Source organism: Camelina sativa, chromosome 6 (genome assembly GCF_030686135.1).
Source record: "Camelina sativa cultivar CO46 ecotype springtype chromosome 6, ASM3068613v1".
NCBI lineage: Eukaryota > Viridiplantae > Streptophyta > Magnoliopsida > Brassicales > Brassicaceae > Camelina > Camelina sativa.
The window spans coordinates 18673381-18695983 of record NC_141885.1 but is presented as its reverse complement, the minus strand read 5'-3'; the positions used below and the strand labels follow the sequence as shown (position 1 = coordinate 18695983).

The 22603-nt window shown below is 38.7% G+C and overlaps 7 protein-coding genes and 1 long non-coding RNA gene across 12 annotated transcripts; 4 read left to right on the top strand and 4 right to left on the bottom strand.

The window, feature by feature from the left end:
• Positions 1–76: 76 nt before the first annotated feature.
• Positions 77–2120, top strand: LOC104791479 (uncharacterized). 2 transcript variants are annotated; one of them, XM_010517384.3, is made up of 6 exons: positions 77–364; positions 734–842; positions 1106–1236; positions 1326–1394; positions 1484–1630; positions 1766–2120. In XM_010517384.3, exons 1-6 carry the CDS (start codon positions 149–151, stop codon positions 1871–1873), a joined length of 780 nt encoding a protein of 259 aa, XP_010515686.2. In that variant the 5' UTR covers positions 77–148; the 3' UTR covers positions 1874–2120. The 2 variants fall into 2 exon arrangements, with proteins under 2 accessions (XP_010515686.2, XP_010515685.2); XM_010517383.3 differs by having other exon boundaries at positions 78–364; positions 1742–2120.
• LOC147942800 (uncharacterized) lies at positions 1085–1848 on the bottom strand. Its single transcript, XR_015559228.1, has 2 exons — positions 1713–1848; positions 1085–1625 (listed from the first exon to the last, which is right to left on the bottom strand). It is a non-coding gene; the product is annotated as an uncharacterized LOC147942800 (long non-coding RNA).
• A 321-nt stretch (positions 2121–2441) lies between the features above and the next one.
• Positions 2442–5644, top strand: LOC104791477 (RNA pseudouridine synthase 5). 2 transcript variants are annotated; one of them, XM_010517379.3, is made up of 14 exons: positions 2442–2584; positions 2703–2763; positions 2849–2876; positions 2960–3006; positions 3092–3182; positions 3339–3504; positions 3654–3738; positions 3859–3943; positions 4060–4135; positions 4238–4305; positions 4429–4498; positions 4878–4962; positions 5189–5285; positions 5418–5644. In XM_010517379.3, the coding sequence occupies exons 1-14, from the start codon at positions 2482–2484 to the stop codon at positions 5499–5501; spliced, it is 1146 nt and encodes a 381-aa protein (XP_010515681.1). In that variant the 5' UTR covers positions 2442–2481; the 3' UTR covers positions 5502–5644. The 2 variants fall into 2 exon arrangements, 1 of the variants encoding a protein (XP_010515681.1); XR_015559227.1 differs by having other exon boundaries at positions 2450–2584; positions 4429–4494.
• Positions 5542–12708, bottom strand: LOC104715571 (uncharacterized). Of its 2 annotated transcripts, XM_010517382.3 has the most exons (5): positions 12369–12708; positions 11876–12276; positions 10029–11171; positions 8720–9793; positions 5542–8385 (listed from the first exon to the last, which is right to left on the bottom strand). In XM_010517382.3, the coding sequence occupies exons 2-5, from the start codon at positions 12078–12080 to the stop codon at positions 5828–5830; spliced, it is 4980 nt and encodes a 1659-aa protein (XP_010515684.2). In that variant the 5' UTR covers positions 12081–12276; positions 12369–12708; the 3' UTR covers positions 5542–5827. The 2 variants fall into 2 exon arrangements, with proteins under 2 accessions (XP_010515684.2, XP_087309465.1); XM_087453339.1 differs by having other exon boundaries at positions 11592–12651.
• Positions 12709–12822: 114 nt separating this feature from the next.
• LOC104791476 (uncharacterized) lies at positions 12823–16345 on the top strand. 2 transcript variants are annotated; one of them, XM_010517376.3, is made up of 6 exons: positions 12823–13099; positions 13209–13335; positions 13439–13607; positions 13724–13895; positions 14126–14435; positions 14905–16345. In XM_010517376.3, the coding sequence occupies exons 1-6, from the start codon at positions 13062–13064 to the stop codon at positions 16108–16110; spliced, it is 2022 nt and encodes a 673-aa protein (XP_010515678.1). In that variant the 5' UTR covers positions 12823–13061; the 3' UTR covers positions 16111–16345. The 2 variants fall into 2 exon arrangements, with proteins under 2 accessions (XP_010515678.1, XP_010515679.1); XM_010517377.3 differs by having other exon boundaries at positions 12940–13099; positions 13212–13335.
• Positions 16334–17863, bottom strand: LOC104791475 (uncharacterized). Its single transcript, XM_010517375.2, has 2 exons — positions 17519–17863; positions 16334–16849 (listed from the first exon to the last, which is right to left on the bottom strand). The coding sequence occupies exons 1-2, from the start codon at positions 17801–17803 to the stop codon at positions 16688–16690; spliced, it is 447 nt and encodes a 148-aa protein (XP_010515677.1). The 5' UTR covers positions 17804–17863; the 3' UTR covers positions 16334–16687.
• On the top strand, positions 17460–19847 carry LOC104791472 (uncharacterized). The gene is made up of 5 exons (XM_010517373.3): positions 17460–17869; positions 18080–18201; positions 18548–18637; positions 18842–19109; positions 19246–19847. The coding sequence occupies exons 2-5, from the start codon at positions 18159–18161 to the stop codon at positions 19556–19558; spliced, it is 714 nt and encodes a 237-aa protein (XP_010515675.1). The 5' UTR covers positions 17460–17869; positions 18080–18158; the 3' UTR covers positions 19559–19847.
• LOC104791473 (mRNA cap guanine-N(7) methyltransferase 2) lies at positions 19732–22600 on the bottom strand. The gene is made up of 11 exons (XM_010517374.3): positions 22386–22600; positions 22203–22281; positions 21993–22087; positions 21824–21895; positions 21611–21720; positions 21043–21162; positions 20866–20958; positions 20541–20609; positions 20382–20470; positions 20193–20290; positions 19732–20002 (listed from the first exon to the last, which is right to left on the bottom strand). Exons 1-11 carry the CDS (start codon positions 22485–22487, stop codon positions 19877–19879), a joined length of 1053 nt encoding a protein of 350 aa, XP_010515676.1. The 5' UTR covers positions 22488–22600; the 3' UTR covers positions 19732–19876.
• Between the last annotated feature and the right edge of the window lie 3 nt (positions 22601–22603).

Here is a 22603-nt window from a genome sequence, read left to right as displayed (position 1 = left end):
TATGATTCTATTTTGGTTTATTTAGACAAGTTTATTTAATTAAATTTACATAATAAAATGGGGAAAGCTCGCCTCAGATTAAGTATATAAAGAGCGCTTTGATTTCCTCTGTCTCCATCGTCTCCTCTGTCTAAGAGAGTCTGAGAAAATGGAAGATGTTAAGGTAGAGATTAAGGAGGTAAAGAAGATTGAGAATGAGACTTTGGAAACGGGTTTGGCAGAGAGATCGATGTTGCTAATGAAAGCTCCTTCTCTCGTCGCTCGCTCTCTCCAATCTCTTCCTTTTCCTGATGATCCGTACCGTCCTGACGCTAAAGTCATCCTCTACCTCGATCTTATCGCTCACGAAGACGAAGAGACCAAAGTATATATGCTTTTCATCTTCTATCCTTCTCTGCATGCGTATCTCGTTTTGTTGATTCTTTCTCCTCAGCAATGGGAGTGATTCTCTCTATTTAGGGTTTTGTTGTACCATTTTTGGATATTTCATCATTTCAGAGTCTTGCTTTTACATTCTCATTTTGATCAGAGATCACTAAACATAGGTTAAGTGTATAAAACCATTTCTGCTAATTAGAGATCTTTCTCTGTTGCCTCTAGATGCTGTCTTGTAGGTTTCTTTTAACTCTGCAAAATGCTTTTGGTAATTTTTGAGATTGCTTTATATGTGAACTTTTTCTTTTTAGTCACTTAAAATGTGTTTAAAAATATGTTACTCTTTTGCCTTTCACAGTTCGTTATGGAATTAGCTCGAGCTGAATCTGGAAACATGCCAAGGCGTTACACTTTAGATATGTCTAAAGAGTTCGTCCCTATGAATGTTTTCTGTGAATCTTCAGATGGTAAGTAGAACACTTGTCCACACATTGTATTCTGAAATTAATATTACTACCGGTTGGTTTGGTTCTTTTCTATGGCATGAATCTTGGGTTACGTTCGTTTCATAATTGGCATTCTCATATCCTTGTTGTTGCGTTACGTACGTTTATAAGATTTTGGATCATTATGTGAAGAATTTAGCATTAATTTGTTCATTTACACTCCAGAGGTGTACGGTGTACCTGATTTTGTTTGACAGTTATGTCTTCAACAATGTTCTTTGTAGGAAAGATGTCAGTAGAAGGGAAGATAAAAAACAAATTTGACATGAGACCTCATAACGAGAACATTGAGAGCTATGGTAGATTATGCCGTGAAAGAACAAGCAAATATATGGGCAAAAATAGACAGATCCAGGTTGTTGTAAAGATGTGTGTGGTAACATGGATTTTCAAACAAACCTCCTCTGCATTTTTGGATGATCATGTTTCTGGCTTCTTGATCAGGTCATTGATAATGCCAGAGGAATGCATATGAGGCCAATGCCAGGAATGATAATCCCAACGGCGGCTCCTGTATTTATCTTTTCCCAATTGAAAACACACACATTACTGTTGCTTAAGGATCTTGACATTTTTTACAAGTCGTTCATTTGTATCATCAGGACAAGAAGAAAATCACAAACAGGACATCAGAAATGAAGAGAACAAGAAGGGACCGTAGAGAGATGGAGGAGGTCATGTTTAATCTCTTTGAAAGGCAATCAAATTGGACTCTGAGGCAGCTCATTCAGGAAACTGACCAACCTGAGGTAAGCAGAAAGAAATGATTACAGACTTTTTTGTATAGTGCTTGACTGAGAATTTTGGAAAGAGAAATAAGAAAACAAATACCAAAACAATCAAAGTTTCTGCTGCTTAAGGTATGGAATGTGGATTTGGCGCAGCAATTCCTGAAAGACTTGCTGAGAGATCTTTGCATATACAACAACAAAGGGAGCAACCAAGGAACTTATGAGCTGAAGCCTGAGTACAAGAAAGCCACACAGGAATAGGTTTGGTCAAAACAGGTTTTGGATAATAATTTAACTAAGCATGATCTGATTTTCTAGTAAAGGTTAAGCTTAGTTAGTTACATGAATTGTAACTGCTCTTCATGACTATAACAAGAAATGAAAGGTTCATTTAATAGTAGGCTTTAAATCTTCACAATATTAAAAAATATTTTCTAGTCATGTTTTGTAAAGTAATTTAGGTTCCAAACTCATAAATCCAAAAGTTGTGGCTTTACTTGTGCTTAAAGATAATTTACATCAACAAAGTAAAACATGAAGAATTGGATTCGAGAACTATCTAACCAAAACATTTAACCATTGTTTTACTTTTTTTACAAAAGAAAAATTCATAAGCTAAAAAGGTTAATTTATCAAAAGATTTTTGAATAACCGAGTTTGGTATGGGCTTCATAAGCAAAATCTTGAAAATTTGATTATTATGTAATTTAGGTTAGGATTGGTCTATTTTGGTTTGGTTCAATATATTATCCTTCAATTTTTGGGGTTTGATTTGGTTTAATTTACTCGACGACTTAAAAAAAAAATGGGTAAAAAAAAAGACATAACAAACAAAAAAAAAAAAACTCGCACCGGTGGTCCCGGTTAAGATGTCGCCGCCACCGTCGCCGCCGCAACAACGTATCGGATTGCCATGGCCCGAGCTCAACGATGGTTTGGAATACAAGGACATCGTCTCATCTTCTGAGTCAGGTCTGCCAACTATTACTGCTTCAGGATTCAAAAAGTTTTTGGTTCTTTTGTTTTGAAATTGTGGATTTTTTTTTTTTTTTTTTTTTTTTTTTTTTTTTTTTTTTGTTGTTGTATACAGAGTTAATGACGGTGTCAGAATTCTATTTCACCAAGTACAAGAGCTCAGCTCCACTGCTAGGGTTCCAATCTTCTTCCCCTACTAGTCTACAATACCGTTTTCACGTTTCATTCTTTTAAATTCTTTTTTGTTTTTTTTGTTTTCAGGTGGATTCAACGAATTCAAAACGGACAGGTTTGCTCTTTATAACACATTTTTGTCATGCTTGATTCTGGAGAATTGTGTAATTTTATTTCTTATACGAAACGTTTTTGCAGATACAAATCGATGGGGAAGTTGTGAAAGATCCAAACACAGTTCTTAGGTTCAGTTTTACTAGTACATTGATTTGAACAATTACAAATTGTTTAGCTTTTTGTAAAGGTGTTTCATCTTTGTTTCTACCTCAGGAGTGGTTCGAAGTTAGTTTACCATAGGCTTCCTTGGAAGGAACCTGACACGCCTTACTCGCTAGATATTTTGTATGAAGACGATGATTTGGTAACCTCCTTGCTCTGAACAAAAACATAGAAAAATCTTGTCAAGTTGTTTAAATTTGGTATTGTAATAAATATCGTTTTTTTTCTCTTAACTTTGTCCCCAACAAACGAGTGATGTGTGTCAGTGTGTGTATTTGGTGGATTTCATATGATGCAGATCGCTTTGAACAAGCCTTCTGGACTTCAAGTATTGCCAGGAGGACTTTTCCAGCAACGGACTTTGTTGACGCAGTTGCATTGGTGGTTTGGTAAAAAAGATTCTTCCACCGGTGCACGTGAATTACACCCTGTCCCTGTACATCGACTAGGTAGAGGAACATCAGGTTAGTTGTATAGACTATTTCATTTGCCCAACTAAGATGCTAGTGTATTCTCTGCACCTTCATAAATTTTGCACTCTTTCACTAGATTTCTCAGTTAACATTGGGAAAGCATCTCTACATTTGTTTGAGTGGATGGATTCTTTTTTCAGGTATACTTCTCTGCGCAAAGACAAAGCTTGCAAAAACGAAACTGGCAGCTTATTTTGCTGAGGGAACATCTCTTGTCGGGTCCGGGTAAGTTCAAACATTATATCTGGCTTACTTTTTGTCCCAGCTCATTCTTGAAAGATTCTTGGTCTTATATGTATACTTTTCTCACTACGTTCTCAGGAACTATTTTTTTTATTCTTACAGTAACTTGGATCAAGATTGTGGAACCGGAAGAAAACTTACAAAGATATATCGAGCACTGGCAGATGGTATAATTGAAGAAGATGAGGCAAGGCCATATTATTGTTTTTGCTGAGAATTCATTTTCAAATGCTATGAATATACCTAAATATGCTACTGAAATAGCGTCAGTGGACATGATCCTTCTTTGTTTACATTTTGAAGGTAGTAATCCAACAGCCTATCGGAGTGGTTCGATATCCTGGGGTCGCAAAAGGATTATATGTTGCTTCTCCGGAAGGTTAGATCTACTATCTTCTACCATTAGCTAGAGTGACAGAATAATCCACACTAATTATGATTTGTTCTCACTATATAGCGCCTTTTTTTTTGTTTTCGTCAGGCAAACCTGCTTTCAGCAAATTAGCTGTTCTGGCGAGGGACAGGCAAAATAATTGCACCCTAGTCAAGGTTTTCGTCTGTTCTATCTTATTTCTAATGTCATATGTCACAGAGGGATAATGCAGAAAGCGTATGAGATAGTAAAAACCAAAACGAATTTCTTCACAATCACCTGTTTTTATTCCAAAACAGGTAGATATACAATCTGGAAGACCACATCAGATCCGGATTCATCTTGCATACATTGGACATCCCTTGGTAGGTAAAAACTTCTGTTTCCTTCTGGTCTGCCACACGTTTTGAGCTGGTATTTTGTGTGGTTTTTGGATATATAGTCCCTCGTTATAAACAACAGATATTTTCTTGCAGCTTAGTTATTTATCAACTAGGCAGTTGTGGTGGAACAACTGAATAGAAAGGGTTGGAATCATGTTTTGGTAGATAAAAATGCCTTACTCCCACTTGATGATTCAACAAGTTATAATTATGAGCTATATACATATAGTTACAGTCTAGGACATGAGTTGCTTATTGCATAGTCTAGGAAGACTGTTGCTACACATAATGTTAATAGGATATCAGTGTAAGTCAGCAAACATGAACCTTAGAAACAGGTGGCTTACGTTCTGATCAAAGTGCAGGGGACCCTCTTTATGTTGCTGGCGGACAACCAAAGTGCTTTGATACAGATCTTGTAGATGATGCTGCGGCCTTTGCCGAAGATGGGTACGAACTCGGATCACTTTTCTTCCTACTTATATTTTCCTATACGTTTTCTATATTAAGTCAAACAATATCCAAGCTAACAAATGTAGTACAATGTAATCTGATAGGTAGTTAAGTAGTTCATGTGGAGTGTAGATTGGTCTGTAAACTAGATGCGATAATCTGTTATGACAAATGTCGTAATAATATTGAATTAATAAATGCACTATGGCTGAGTATATCGCAGGGGATACAGAAGGCCAAATCAGCCTGTTCCTGGGGATTGTGGATATCATCTGCATGCTCATCAAGTGGAGCTACTTAACCTGTTGAACATTAATAAGGTAACTCATCTAGATCATACTTAAGCCTCAGTGGTCTATTAGTGTCTTTACAAAAGTTGACAAGCTTTTTACCAGATCTCTTAGTCCTTATATCTAAACCATCCGATTGTTCATGTCCTTACCATTCTGCAGGTAGTAAAAATTGTAGCTCCACTACCAACAATTCTCCAAACAAGCTCCGAGGCACAAGAAAAAAGTCTACCTCCTGCAAGTTAAGTTGAATTAATCTTTCACTGTACAACATTAGACATGCTTGTTCATCAAGTGTTATCCTTCTTGAAAAACATACAGAGAGCTAAGCCTAGCTCTTAGACTCTGTTATTATCAGCAATATTACAAATACAAACATCAGCTATGAATTTTTTCTGCAGGCACCTAACTTAAGCTGAACCAAAAAAAAAAGTTGCCTATATTAACTGACATTCTAAATTAAAAAAAAAAAAAAAGATGTTAAAAGAGATATAATACAGATAGGATGGACAAAACAAAGAATATGCCAATCCTCCAAAACAAACTAATCATGACCCTAAGAAGCTTTTAAATCACGTGGCTGCCTCTGCTACACCATTTACCCCTCCTATGTTACCTCCATCCTTAGCACTTGAGGCCTCTGCTCTATCTTCGTTAAGCTTCCCAAAGCTCAAAATTTCACCACCATTAACATCCAGCCGAATCTCTTTACCAACTTGCTGCTTAAGATGCGAGGAAAATGCTTCAGGGCAACTTGCAAGCAACTTGGCTGACTCCGGCAAAGATGTGAGCCCGGTTTGAATTCTGTTGCCATCCCAAAAACCGTAGCTCGTAATAGGAACATTCTGAAGGTGTTGCTGATTAATGCAATGATGTCTTGTATCATGGTCTCTGCTCAAGGTTGATGATGACCTGACACTTCCACAAGGATTGTGTTTTTGTTTTATTCCATTCTCATCAGCAGTAAGTACTGTACCAAACAGCTTCACATCACCATTCTTATCGAGTCTCTCAGTATCAGACAAACTAAACGAATGGCTCCTGCTATGACCAGATCTGCCCTCTTTATGGGATACTGCCAGAGGATTAGGAGCTGAACTAGTACATTTGTTGAGTGAGAAACCTTCACCTGTACGTTGGGCTTTCACAATCAAATCAGATTTTGACCTACTTATCCTGCTCGGAACTTGGATGACTGATCTCTGGGGAATTTGACAAGATTCCGCATAGTTTGCATTTAGATGACCATTCTGCTCAGGGTTTACATCTCCTATCACCTGAAGTTGCCGATCGAATTCCAGATTGTCCTTGGAAGACTGCCAACCCAAGTCATGTGTTTCGACAGCTTGTCCAACAAGAGAATGTCCAGATTTGCCCTCTGTATGGCAATTTGGATTTCCTCGTCGTACACTGACACCTATAGGGTTTTCTGTACACACCTCAATCGGAACATGGTGCAGACACTCAGGGTACTTGAAACCTGAAGGTGCACTTTCAGGTTCAAGGCCAGAATTTTTGGTTTTATTTGCAGCTTGCATCACTCCATCCTGATTCTTTGAACTAAGTTTAGGGATTGCAGAGCCTTGATCTCCTGAGCCCTTTCGTGAGCTTTCTGCAGGGGTTTCCACAATAACACTGGAAAGAACACTTAGGCCACAATACAAGGGCTCAGAAGATACAGCAACAGATGTTAACACACCTTCATCAATTTCCATTGACAGTAGGTCATTGCTCTTGCTTTTCCCGGCAGCCTGAGACTGGCTCTCAACAGTATTAATGGCTACCAAATCTCTGCAAGATTCTGAAATTAGACCCGGTAAACCACCATTGATATATGCATTGTTCACGGGATTACTACCGTCTTGCATATATGTCAACCCATTCTCTTGCTCTGATCTACTAAGGTCGGCTTTCACATTTGCAGAGCCTGAATGATTAGCACCATCCTGATTCATATTAAAAGGTGATGTAGGAGAATTCATATCCATCTTTGCACAAACTCCATTATTGCATATGCCAGAGTTACTCTCCATAGGACAAGGATCTTCCAAATCGCTTCCACCACCCTCATTGCCATTATCAACACTTACAGATGTGCTTACATTTCCAGATCCAGACTGTATAAATTCCAACCCAAGACATTTCCGAACTTTGCTAAAAAAAACCCTACACTGATCCGGAGACCTTGATCCGACATACCTCGATATTGAAGCAAAATTCTTGCCAAATAACGAAAACCCCTGTATAAAGGCAGACCTCTCATCATCTGTCCAATGAATAGGACCCGTTTCCCCACAGCTCTCTTCCGAACATGAGTCATCTTCTTCATTGCTGTTCTCATTATGTAGAGTATGAGATATCCGAGGTTTCTTCACAACAGGGTTAAACTTCAGATGATCCATACACCTCTCTCTCGAGCTCACGGAAGTCCTTAAACAAGAATTTATTTGCTCTGATAACAAAGGACCAACAGCTAAAACATCTGCACCAACAGTTCTCTTACGAGGGAAATCAAAACTGTAGGAGCAACCTTCAGAGTTATTTCCATCATGCTGCAATGAATTAGAACTGCTGCAACCTCTAAGGGTGATCCTTTTGGAAGTGATCGGCCTTGTTGGTGCATCCTTTCCCGCGTTTGCTGCTACAACGGAGACAGCCCCTAAAAGATCAAGAGAGGCAGCCCCCATTTCACGTTTCCACTTTTTCCGTGGCGCCAACATGTAGGTATGCTTCCCTTCCTTACCATAAGCACGCTGCTTCTTTATTTTCCCAAAACAATCAGACTTGTGATTTTTGTAGTAGTAATCAATACAGTCCGCAGTTGTCTTTTGTTTAAGATATGAAGCAATCTTCTTGAAATCCTTCCCATGCAATGCTAGCATTTTGAGAAATATCTCTTTCTCCTCTGAGGTCCAAGGATTAATCATTGTTCTTTCCTTCTCAACGTCACATGGATCTTCAACCAGTCCATTGCTAGAGATAAACCTCGAAATCACCCTCTCTTTCTCATCCAAAATCATAGCAGGCATTCTCAAAATGTCTCTAATAGGCTTTAGATGGGTACCCGGAAGTAGCTTTTCCATATAACTTACAAGTTCAGTTGTGGGGACTACACTATCCCTTCTTGGAGCTGCACATGTAGAGTAAAACAGTTATTAGCTTCAAAATTTGATGAAAAAAAGACATCAAATTTGATCATTATCCCAAATTGTAGATGTTTTCTCTCAAGAATTCACGCCCTTGACAAATCACACATTTCAAGTCCTTACAACTGAGTCAGTATTTACCTCAGGAAAAGCGAGAAAAATTAAACAGAGTTAACTATTCTACAGAAGGACATACCAAGACTGACACCTTACTATGACAATATAAAAGCCAAATTTTATCTCAGACAAAGACAAACCACAAAAAGCATAAAGTACCAGAGTAGATAGAAGAGAGAAAAAGAGATTTGAAAACTTTACCTGAAGAAGAGAACCTCAGGCGTACAGGTTGGGGAAGCTTCAGATATCCTCCATTTTTTGCATTCGGATATAGTTCTGTTTTTTTGCTAGACTTTGATTGGTACTTTGTTGACGCTAGCTGATGCAAATCTTTCTTCCATGAGAGCTGAAACGCTTTAAACTGAAGGAGCAAAATTTTCTCCCGAGCTCGCAAAAGCTCTACCCTATCTGCAATTTTTTCTTTGACATGAGAATCAAACTGCGTCTGACATATGCTAGGGAATCTTGAGTCATCAAACGAACAGAAATTTCTTGGAAGCAATTCATTGAATACTCCAGAAGATTCACAGGCATATTTCTTATTGGAAGAATACAACGTAGCACAGAGTAAGTCCTCATTGGAGGCCATGCTATCAGCAGCAGCAGAGAGCTCAATAGTTTCCTGACTGACAAAAGCAGGTGTGTTAATCTCTTTGGAAGAAGCAGCTGCCTTCATAGACGTCATGGGCAGTAAATCTTCATTGCTTTCGACAGTGGCAAAAGATTGGGATAGGGATTTAACTTCTCCAGGATTATCTTCAAAAACATCCACAGGAACCTTGGCTAAACCGGACTGATGAACAGGAGATCTCACCAGTGTTTCAGCAACACAGGGAGCTGCTACCTTAGGACCTAAAATACAAGAAGCTTCCTTCTCCTTGGGCACATTTGCATCTCCCTCACAAAAGTGTGAACTGGGTCCAACAACATGGCAGTGTCTTTCACCTTCAAGCTTTAGTGCCCTATGTTTGTTTTCAAGGAGATCAATTTCCGATTCAGTCATCTCCACAGCTTTCAAAATTTCACTTTTCCAGGAAAGTAATCTGTTCATTGATGTCAATTGGACAGAACTGGAATCCCCTGTACCAGGATCATCAGTGCAAAGCAACTCATTGAGCAAACAGCCAAAACGTTCCATTAAGATGTTATCGAGCTCCTCTATATTGATTGGAAATTGTTCAAGGTGAAAACTAGACACGGGACTAGGTGAACGGCACATGTCACTGACATCACAACCAGCTATAGCCGCCTTCGCAGATGATTTATCTGCAAACCCTGGAGACACACACAAAAACAAAAGTAAGTTACATTGTCCCCTGGAGAAGATATGGAGTGAATGTATACAAAAACAAGTGGAAAACATGGTAGAAAGAGAAAGGGAAATCAGTGTCTACAAGAACAGATACATGATGGAAGAACTCCAAGTAATAGGAAAGCAATGCAGGTAACTCCAAATAAAACAAAGTTGAGAATAGCATGCAGAGGGAAACATTAACAAACTGTACCATACCTGGTGATGAACTGCAAGCTACAGAGGATGGAGTTGTAGGTGAACCATAATCTGGAACAGTGGCTGCTGTAGGACTTTTATCAGCAATATTTTTGTTCAAAGAATGCAGTTCCTCTGAACCGTTCTCCAACAATGTTGTTCCATCTTCATTTGTGTTAACATCAACTCTCTTTTTCTCATATTTTGCAAGGCCCTCACCCCACCCGAGACGTTGTTTCTTTCTAGAACTCATCTCCTCAGAAAGATGAGTAGTTGTGGCACAGGCAGTAGCATCTCCTGAAGAAGATTGAGTCACAGTAACAGTTTTAGGAAGAGCCTCAGTCTTCCGATCACTGGAGTCAACAGCCCCCAAGCTTTTTAAGCTACTTGAATGACTAAAACCGGAACTCTGAGATGCAAAACTCCCCGAACTGTTCCACAGTGGAAGTTTCCCAATCGCTCCCAGAGCACTCTCCTTTGCACATTTCCTAGCACCGTCTAAATCACTGATACCATGTAACCTATTATCTTCTTGCGGGTCTTTCAGATGAGGCTGTTCCCAAGACCCCTCCAGCTCTGCATTGAGGATTGGGGGATCTAATGAATTATCATTAGCTATCCTTCGACCATACATCAAATCGTTGCATTGCTTTGCTGGAGAACAAACCTTATTGCCATAATTGTTCTCCGAAGATGGCCGTTCAAACAAGCTAACACAGTCAGAATGGGGATCTGAAGGAAGTGATAGCCTTTGATCTGAAAATTTCTGCTCACTTTTAAACTTAAGTGACCGTACTGGGGTATAGGCCATAGGGTCCGGCTGATGAGCAGAGTTGGTTGGATCGAAAGAGTTCACGGCAGTAGTATGAGTATCAGAAGCGTGTAGCGGCCTTTCATCAACTGACCTCCGACCATTTCTAATACCAAATTGCCTCTCAAAACTTCTAGAAGATCCGTTGCTCATCTCCCATGTATTGCATTTCCATTCCTTCTGGCTTACAGAAACTCTATCATCCCGGCAATTCCTGGTATATCTCCAGTCTCCACGTGATGCAGATGGCCTATAGTAATCATTGTCAAAAATACGGGCACTGGACCGAGAAGATGTGTATCCATGACTACTCTCCTCCGCAAACTGGTGCCGTCCACCCTGCTTACCATGACCTTCAGAAAAAAAAAAAAAATTTGAAGAAAAAGGAATATGAGAATCAAAAACTAAAGCAAGACCTATGTACATCCAAATATATAACTTGCAAAACTAAAAAAAAAAGGCATCTCTCCACAAAATTAAATTTGTCCTTTTACTGCTGGCAAAACATGTAGTATAAGATTCTCCAAAAGTCAGTCAAAACTGAGGATCATCCAAACGAGAAATCAATTTTAGTAGACAAAATAAAAAAAATGCAACAAAGCTCACACAGGGGTTTCAAAACTGCAAGATTATGACTTATCTCCATCCAAATCTATAACATGTAAAACGAAAACTAAGAGAACTCCACGCTGTTAGGCTCTTTTATTTGTTTAGAGATTACAAAAAACACAATTGAAGCTACAAAAGTCCTCTCGCTATCAAACTATATCTACCTGAGTATTAAAAATTGCTCCTTTCAATAGTAACATCATCAAATCACTTCCTGTCAATCCTCAGAGCTGGGGTAATGCTCCCAAAAAAAAAAACCTAAACTCAATCTAAGAAACGAGGATTCGCCTCTAAATCAACAAGCCCTTTATTTTTTAAAAAAAAGGGAAAAGTAAATATCTAACAAAATCCATAGAAATAGAATCTACCAAAAACGGAGCCGGCGGAATCAACGCCCTAATTAGAGAGAGAAGAAAAAAAAAAAGAGAAAGAGAGAGAGGGGACTTACAAGAAGAAGAAGAAGAAGAAGAAGGCCGGCGGAAGTCACCAGATCCCCAGCGAGAAAACTCGCGGGGAACATGGTGAGAAGAAGGAGTAGAAGAAGGAGAATCCCTCCATCGAAAAGGCGAATCAAAAGAAGATGGTTCAGGCCTATCGTGTTTCCTCTGCCTCAAGAGCTCTTTCCGATCCCACGATGCGTGATCCTGCGGCATCAAGTTATCCAGAAGAATCGCATAAGAGTAACCTTCCCTTTTTAATCCCCCAAACTCCAGATTCCCCCTCCCCCCTTCCCGTCGTCACCCAAAAAAAAAGAGATAAGGCCTCGAAAAAAAAAACAAAAAAAAAAATCAAAAGAGCGCAGCAGCTGAGGAGGGGAGGAAACCAAAACCAATGGAAAGGCTTCTTCTTCTGATAAACAAAAATCAAACTTAGGGTTTCGTCAATCCGAAGTAAACCCAGAAAAACAGAATCAAAAACAAGGCGGAGGTGGTGGTGGAAACCTGTAGAAGAGAGAGAGAGAGAGAGAGAGAGAGAGAGAGAGGAGCCCAAAGCTGTATTGTAAAACAACAACACTAGTGAGAGAGAGAGAGAGAGAGAAGAGAGAAAGAAGAAGAAGGATGAGAGAGAGAGATTTCGCCGGTGCTAAAAAAAGAAGAAACCAAAAGTTGGATTTTTTATATCGGCGATTTCTCTCTGTATATATGTATTTTAGCTTAGCTCCCCAAAAACAAAAAAGATAGAGAAGAAGAAAGAAGGATTGAAAGAGAAAAAAATAATTATCCCTCTCTCTCTCTCTCTCTCTCTCTCTGTAACCTAAAGATGCCAATTAAACTCTATTTCATTTTCTTTTTCGCGTCCGCTCTCTTCTTTTTTTCTTTTATATATATATATATATATATTTTAAATAATTGTAAATAATATGGCCAAAAAGTAAAAAAAAAAAATGATTTTTACTTTTTTTTTTTTGTCTACTACAACGAAAGTATTAAATTAAAAAATTAGTAAATAATTATAACCAATGAGAAGAGTGATAATTATTTTAATTAAAAATTAAAACAAAACTTTATCTTCTTCATTGACTTGTGTTAGTTGATTGATTAAGCTAATAGAGAGAGAGAGAGAGACGCCTTCACACCGCAGGCTCTTCTCTTAAAAGATCTTTTCTTTTTTTTGGGTCTTCTTTGGTGTGTGAGATGGCGCATCAAGACAACTTTGTTCATCATCATCATATGTATAGTTTCTGTCTTTTTTTTCTTCTTCTGAATCGAATCACATTTGGAAGGTGGTTTTTGATCTGTTATTAGGAGTTGATGTTTGGTTTTTGGTGCATTGTATAATAGTAGGTCTATTGATTCAGACGCACGAGATCCTACTTTAGTGACTATTGAATTTCTTCGTGCTCGTTTACTTGCTGAAAGAGCTGTTTCCAAGAGTGCTAGAGCTAAGCTTGATGGACTCGCTGATAAAGTTTGTGTTCCTTTTTCTTTTACATCATATTGATGCTTATTTGTGTTTTGCCTGTGAAGTTCTTTTTTGTTTGAGCTTATGTCTTGTCTTGATCTTTTTTTAGGTAGCAGAGCTAGAGGAACAGCTAAAGATTGTATCTTTACAGAGAAAAAAGGCTGAACAGGCAACTGCTGAAGTTCTTGCGATCTTGGAAGAAAATGGATACACTGATGTCTCTGATGATTATGATGGTTCCAACTCTGATCATGAATGCTACTCTCAGACCAATTCGGGTTAGAGTTCTATCTGACTGGAGCTAAGTTTTTTTCTGAAGTTATATTGAATTTGGTGGGAGGGTTTAATGAGATCGAGCAAACTCTCAGTTTTGGAGTTTTTATTTCTTTTCTAGTGTTTGGCAAAAGTTTATCCTGGAAAGGTCGCAGGAGGGAACCGGCTTCTTTTGACAAGATCAAGGAGAACCGGAATAGGAGACATCTTAGAGGTTTCGAGTCTCCTTATTTTTCCTCACCGAGACACCGACAAGGAAGATCTTGTCGGCAAATAAGACGCAGTGAATCTAGGTCTGTTTGTTATCTTTAGCTGTTCAGTGATGAGTAGCTATCATTGTGTGCTTGCCAATCAAAAACCATATTGTGCAAGCATTTCCTTAGAGATTTGAGATTGAAGGTTTTTTTTGTTATCTCCTGCTATATACATCATATATTGGCCTGATGGACTTATTGGTAAAGCTATTGTAAAACTTGCTTGTATATGTTGTGTATTATATAACCAACATTTTTGTACTTTTCAGAATTGCATCTGAAGATTACAAGAGAGATGGAAACTCAGTTGACTTTCAAGAAAATGGAGTTCGCACTGATGTTCTTCCTCAAACGAGTGAAGAAGCATCCCAAACCGTGGTTGATGTAACTGCTGTGAAGGGAGACGAAAGTTTGAACAAGTTGTCAAATTCAAACGGTTTAGACAAGGATAACAGTATGGACATCAACTTGGAGAGAGCGTTAGAGAATCGTGCCCAGGTTATCGGGTCTTTTGAAGATATGGAAGAGACTCAAAGGGAATGGGAGACAAAGTTCAGAGAGAAAAAATCATCTGCCCTGGTATGCCCTATGTCTCAATTTTTTGACCTCTTAATAATGTTTGAGGGATCTTATATGTAAACTACAACATCAGTTGTGATTATGATATTTTCATGCTTATATGAATCAAAACTTCAAAATGTTTAAAAGGGAGTTCATGATAATTGTGCATATATTTCACCTTTTCTGCATTTGATGCACTAGCTTAGCATCCATCACGAAAATGCATGAGAATACATTGAGTTTTTTTATCTGTCTTTCCATTGTGGTAAAAAGTTATGGAAATTGTTTGCATTCCTTCTTCTTTGTATTTACTCTCTTATAACCATCTTGTTCTTGAAGACATTATCTTTAATTCTTTAGTTCACAAAAATGAATAAGGTCCAATAAAATTAAGTCTCGGTCATACACACATCAAGTAAAGTTAGCAAACAGACCAAAAAATTTCAGTGAGTTCATCCTGATTAACATTTCTTGCCCTATCTTGCAGGATTTATGTGATGTAGGAAATCATTCAGATGTGACGGATGAAAGTAATGGGGAAATGGCCCAGGCTCAGCTTCAAGATTCTATGGTAGTCCCCTCACTCCGTGATACAAGGTCTATAGCCAATGAAGTTGACTTTAGGGAACCGTCTGAAACTTTGTCGCATGGTTCGCCTGATAATTCAGTAACATCACCTGATAAGTGTTGCAAAAGTTGCGGTTCCAGATCTGTGGAACAAGATGCTTACCCTTCTGGAGACAAAGGAAAACAAATTTCTGAGAGCCCTAAAAGTGAGTATTCCCGTTCACAGAGCAGTAAAGGTATCAATGAGCACTCTTCATCAACTATTAGGTCACCTCCTGTAACACAACCAAACTCGAGAGGTGGTTCCTTTTACAGTACTACCACTACTATCCAGAAAGTAGAGTATCCATTAGTTCCGCGGAAAGAGGAGAAGGCTGATACTTGTGAAACTGTACTCACCGCTCTAAAGCAAGCTAAGTTATCTCTGCAAGAGAAAGTCAATAGCCTACATATCAGAAAACCTGAAAGCTCATATCCTTCAACACCAGGTTCATATACGAACACATACACACTACCAATAGAACCAGCATTTAGTACTAAACCATCTCTCCCTGCTTCCATGTTAGAGTTTCCTGTTGACTGTGCTGGACTTTTCCGTGTACCCACTGTTATTCCATCTGATGCGTCAAATAGGAATAATTTTCTAGCTTCAAGTTCTCAGAAAGCTTTTGTTACCCATATGCCTGAGCGAGACATTGCCCTAGTACCTGGAAATCTTCTAAATGCTGGCTTCCAAAGCCAAGTAGATACTAGTCCTCCTTTGTCAGTGGATGACCGACTTTTGACCACCCCGTACATCGGTGGACCAAAACTATGGTCCAGCTTCAGGGCCGATGGTCCACCGATGGTTGATGTTCCAGGATTCAGACTTTATAAAGGTACACCAAGAGTTTCAGGCGGTGCAATCTCTGGTGGAACATCTGGTTTTGAAGGTAACCAAGTATCCTCTACTAGCTTCAGCTTAGATAGACGAGCAAGTATATATACTCCCGTGAATCCTAGTAGAAGCTTGTATCCCGATTCAGTTCAAAGTAGTAGAGAATTGTATTCGACTCCTTATTACACCCGCCCGATTGGGCTGCCTCCTACTGGTGGTTCAGATGATGGCTTATTTAGGCGAGTATGATTCTGCTGGATGGTTGTGATCAAACCTGCATACCGTTATTGGTCATTTTAGAGTGTTGTTTGTATACACTGTTTGTAGGCTATGTCAGCTTTGTATGGACTTGGCAGAAACAACGTCAAAAACTCAAAATACTGTAAAAGAGAGATGCAAAACTTGTGTATTTGATTCATAACTCTGTAACCCCATAGGATCATCTTGGTCGTTGATAATGTATGAAGTCCCGTTTATTGATTAAGTTTGTGCGTTCATATGATCAATTTATGTTATTCAACAGGCCAATGTGTGCAAAACGATTATCACAAGCCGGAAGCCAATGATACTGTGCAACCATATCTCTAGAACACAAAACAAGAAAGAGATTTGTCCAGAAAAGCAAAAAAAAAAAGAAAAGGGAGCTTTTTTTGTTTCTTTTCTTTTTTTGAGCGTAGGAGAATTATATTCCTTACAGAAAGAGATGAAACTCAAGACTCAAGTACATACAATGGAAAATAAGAAATCTTCACCCTTAAAAGTTTTCGGTGTATTTTGCTATACAGAACCAACATGGGCAACATTTCATCGTGTTCACGCAATATGACTAGTTTTCATCCCCATCAGAAGATTGATCGTCATCATCTTCTTTAGGAGAAGGTTGATCATCATTACCCGTCGTGTCGTCCTTCTTGCCACTTCTCTCGTTCCTCTTATTCCATCTCGCCCAGGCCCATTTCAGGACAAGAAACCCTCCAAGTGCATATACCTGAAACAGTTTTAGGGAATAATTCAGCTTTTTGCAGGAATTGAACAGCATCAGAACAAATAAAGCACACCACAACCTAAACATTTACAGGTGCAGGTACCAAAGTCATGCTATTAAATTATCAAGCTAGCCATTGACGCTCTGCTTAATAACAACCTTGCAATCCATTGGGAAAACTGATCACACTGTGGAATAGTTAGGAACACAATTGAAAAGAAGCACAAACCAAATAGCATGCTACTCCAACCAATCTCCAATAACCCACACAAATGAGGCATCAACCAGCTAAATTGTTAAAGGTCATCTTAAAGCATTCTAATGCATACAGCTGGTAGAACTTAAAAGACACAGAATCATAACAAAAACTGCAAACATTTTTCAACATTCAATGAAACACTGAAAACTAAATCAACTTTTGCAAATCAAGGATATCAACTTTTGCCTATTGGAAAAGAAAAAAGGCAGAATTGTTTCAAGTAAACAGGACGCGTTAATCTGAGCCACGCATAGAGTCATAATTATGAGAGCATCTGCCTTGAATCAGCCATGGTCCCTACCATTCACATTGCTCCCCACATAACAAATCACCTCTCAGCTCTCACCAAACCTCAATTCACAATTTATCTAAAGAAAGCCCTAAATGAAGTACACATCTGTCATCAAAATCACCTGCCAAAGGATGACGGAGTTGGAAGTCCTGCCGGAGCTGGGCTCAGCTTCAAACTTAATCGGCTCTGCGCTTTTGGGTGGATTGTAAGGGAAAGAGACAGCTTCGTAAGTCGACGACTTCTGAGGCTCCTTGTCGCCGGAGACTGCCATGTGTTTAGAAACACCACTGGCATCAGTAGCAGGCTTAGGTTTGAGAAAAGGGAACAAGTTGGTGACGAAAGGAGGAAACTTTAGGGTCGGAGATGATGAATCAGAGCCATGAGAACGGTCTTGAGCTTCAGCCATTGTTCCACCGTCTTTTAGGGTTTTGAATCGGTGGTTTGGATTAGGCTTCTTTGCCTTACTTAGTAGGTAGATAGATACAATTGTCTGGTGGTCACTTCTCTCCACTTCTCCTCCTTTGTGTATCGACACGTGTCACATGTGTTGTCTTTTCTAGTTTTTGTCTCTATTAATTACCCCTCAATGGGCTGGAAAGCCCAATCTGGCCCATCAATTTTTTTTTTTTTTTTTTTTAAAAAAGTCACCGTCTTCAATGTTTTTTTCTTTTAATTGAACCAGAATCTGAGAAATTCGTAATCATCAAGTTCTCAAGCCTTAGTTTCGCAAATTCAAAGGTTGTAACTTTCTGGGGATTTCGATGTATCATCCGACGAGGGGTGGTGTTCGTGGTGGTCGAGATCGTAAGTTTTCGTTATTTATTTGTTTTGGATTTCGCTTCTATTTACAAGATCTGATATCAAGTTTTCAATTTTAGGGTTTCTATGTACATTCATCTCAAGTTCTTTGCTATTTCTTTAATTTGATTTTGATTTTGGAGGGTTTTTAATGAATGATCTAGGGGTTTGAGGTTTGTGGGAGAAGCTAAATTTTTTTCATAAGATGTAGTTAATCGATTGGGATCCTCATTGTTGCCCTATATGGTATTTTGGTTTTAAATTAAGATGAAGAACATGAGTTGCTTATATTGATTATGCATAATGGAGAGACTGTATTACTAATTGTGAATATGTTTATTAAAATGTGCAGAATTCAGTTGGGATGAAGTGAAGGCTGATAAGTACAGGGAGAATTATTTGGGTCACAGTATCAAAGCCCCTGTTGGAAGATGGCAAAAAGGTACTTTATCTTATGACACTGAACTAGTCAATCGTTAAGTTACTCCTTTTGATATCTTCGCTACCTTCTGCTTTTCTCTGTGAGGAATCTGTGTGTATTTTATCATGATTTTACTATCCTTTCTTGCTTTTGGATTTTTGGAAATTGATTGAAGTTTAGGGAGTTTTGACTGACATTCATTTTACACATACAACAACTGAACAGGTAAAGATCTTCACTGGTATGCTAGAGATAAAAAGCAAAAGGGTTCTGATACGGATGCTATGAAAGAGGAGATTCAAAGAGTTAAGGAACAAGAGGAACAGGCCATGAGGGAGGCTCTTGGCTTGGCACCAAAGTCCTCTACAAGACCACAAGGCAATCGCCTTGACAAGCAAGAGTTTACTGAACTTGTGAAGAGGGGTTCTACAGCAGAGGACTTGGGTGCAGGGAATGCTGATGCAGTGTGGGTTCACGGCCTTGGCTATGCAAAGTAAGTTCTTTTTTTTTTTTCTGTGTGATGATCTCTACTTTTTTAAGTCTGTTAATATTTTTGGTCGCTTCATGCATTCGTACTTGTTAGTTTACTTTTGTTTTTCTTCTCACATTTTTAATGCAACCTTGTACAGAGCACCACGACCTTGGGAAGATCCCAGCACCCTTGCATCCTCTCAGAAAGAAGACGCAGAGCCAGCAGGTTTGCCAGCAGAAACATTTGGGGTCAAAGCTGTTGAAGATGCACCGGATGATGTTGAGAGGGACCAGAAGAAAGATAGGCATGAGGAAAGGAAACCTTCAAAGAGAGATAAGGAAGAGAGGCATGATAGGCGTGAAAAACGCGAAAGACATGAGAAGCGACGCACTCGTGATTCAGATGAGAGAAAGAAGCCCAAGAAAGAGAAGAAGGATAAAAAGAGGAGGCATGACTCTGATTCCGACTGAAGTTAATTGCAACGGTAATGGATTTTTTTTCTCTGAGGGAGAGTGGTCGGTTCTTGTTTCCAAAATAATAAAATCCAGCTGTGTTGCAAGAGTTAAATCTGTTGGTCATTGCGTATCAGATCATGGAGCAAAGATATCAATGTGCTATTGTTGTTGAATATCGATGGAAATCATTTGGAGAACTGAGTCAATGTTTTTCTTTAAATATGTAAAGATAATGTGATTTGATATTGTAGCAAAACCAGATCTGTGTTGTTTAAAAACCACTTAATGTTACATCATGACCAAAGCATTAGTGTTCATAAAGAAAAAGGGGTATCACATTGCTTCAGAAAAACGTAAATCAGCAGGGCCTGGTCCCAATATTCCTTTCTGTTCACTAATCTTCCCTAGTCCTTGTGATGAATCTTCCGCACTTGTGTCAGTGTTTACCGGCAATTCTCTCTGCACAGATCGTGAAGAACGATTTTAAATGGACCAAATATAATAAAATCCGGGAAAGGAGCTGGAGATTAAGGCAACAGTTGTGTTAATAACTAAAGCATAGTTTTTCTAGTCATGCAGTCTATATACTAAAGCCATAGCCAGAATCTTTTTGTCAAGTAACAGGGAAGTAGAAAGTAGTAGGACTTGCCTCATCATGATTATTGGAAACCTCAAAAGGTACAGGGGTTGTTAGAGGAGGTTCAAGATCTGGGTCAGGCTTTTGAAATATGAATGTTGCATACAGCCCTGTGAAAATAAGGATAGATAAGTATCTAAGAAAAGTGTTGAAACTGGAGATTAGATAAGATAAGATGGCATAAGATGATGACAAGGTTACCTAACAAATCTAATGCTCGTGGAAGAAGTTTTCCCCTAGGGTCAACTAAGTTCGGGCCAGCATTCATCAGCAAACTTCCAGTGTGGGCTCTGACAATGATCAGAATCAGCTATGTACTACAGCCTTAGAAAGAAACCACTATATGTAAGAATTTCTAACCTGTTATCATCATAAAAATCTGTTAAACTTTGAATCTCCACATACTCAAGGCCAGCCTCCCTTGCTAACCTGAATAAAAGATACCAAAAACAAAAAAGAAGAAGATTGTAAATCGAATGTTACGTACATATTTGACGTCATTTGTAGCTCAACTAGAAGCAATGTCACGAGTGCAATAAAGATCTAATTTACGTAAGATGTTTAAGAATAATTAGAATCCCCAAGGTAAACAAGTGCACATTGTTGATGTGGTAATGCCATATCATCCCATTAGTGCTACGCTTTGCTGAACAAATAGGTAATATCATAGTGCACGAGAACCCACCTGATTAAGCTTGGGAAGTGAACTAAGCAATGGTCTTCAGAAGCATTTTCACCAGAAAATTTCAACTGGTACTTCTTTCCAAACAGCGGAAATCTAAAAGAAGGCAAAAAGCCCAAGTTCAGAAAAGGAACTAATATATATGGCAAAATGAAGTTTTCTCAGAAAAAGAATGCTCACTTTTCTTCCTCCAATTCGAAAGTGATCACGTAACTTTCAGACCGAATGTAGTTGGGGAAAATATTAGGCTTTGTACCGCTCCTGTTGTGGTATGCTTCAACATTTTTCTGGTACTTTGCCCTGTTTGACGAGAATGTTAAGGAGCACAAAATATATAGGCAGTCAAATGTTGAACTTGATGAACTGAAAATCTTTTTATCAATCGACAGAGGAAACATTAGAACAAATAAAAATTACCCATTCTAAAACAGTTCCACACAATATAGGTACTCAAAAGACAAACATACACCCTTCCAATCAATTGAGATGATTTCTCATGTATAATTTAATACTAAACATACACTTGACAGTACACACATCAAACTCGGTGGCAGGTATTTTGTGATAAGTTTTCATACACCAGTAGAGTGACATGAAAGGGATTAACACCAGACAATCTTCTCTAATATACAATTAGCACACAAACTGGCACAAGATTCATTTGGAAAAGAGAAATTAACAAGGACAGCAGAAGAGCACAACAGGCATTCATGCTAAGACACAATAATAGATAGGAAAACCTCATTACCATATAGTGGACGAGTCAGGAGTAATACCGAAAAAATAACCCCCAGGTTTCAGTAAACATGCTACATTAGTTAGGAGTCTTCTCGCACTCTCCTCAGTTTCAAAGCATAACTACAGAAAATAATATTTACTTAAAAAAAGGAATTTAGACCATCTCATCCTTGCTCTGCTACATTCCATAGGCACAGAGAAAACAAACGACAAAATCTCAAACCTGCAAATGGCGCCAACAGGAAACTAAATCAGCCTGCCCCAATTTCTTCTGTAGCTGGGTTTCAAGATCGTCCTGTAACACCAGTGAAGCAACAATTAAGAAATGAGCTCCAGATTACTTAAATTTAGCTGATACACAATGGAATAAAACAAAGCAGAGCAGGCCTAGCCTTGGAAGGATCAGCTTCAAAGAACTCCACATCGTAATTCTTCCTCTGACTCTCCCAAGCTTCTCGTACAGAAGAAATCCCAGAAGACGATGTGTCTAATTCCCCCAAAAAAATAAAATTAAAAAAGCAAACCCCATCACTCGGCCGTACTGATATATTATACAGTATCTAACACTGAGTATATAAGTTAAAAAAGGATGGTAGTAATACCAATTCCGATGTAGTGACCAATCGGAGCAGCTTCCCACTTGTCGGTGTCAGGAGCTTCGCCACAGTACAACTCGCAAACCTAAAAAAAAAAACACGGAGAGAGAGAGAGAGAGACATAAAGGTTGAGACTTTGTAAAGGAAAAGGAATTGAAAGTAAGAGGGATTGTTGTTTGTGTTAGATACAGTGGTATAAGGATGTGCGAATATGTTGATTATGGCCGTCTTTGCGATATCGAAGAGACGATGATGACTCTGCTCCGGTTTTGAAACCGCGAAGCCGCTCATTTCTTTCTTCTCCGGCCGAAGTTTTGAAAATTACAAGTATAGCAACCCATTTATACTTTTTTCTCTTCTTGTCCCAATAATATACACATTTGTTTTTTATGTTTTGAATATTTCTT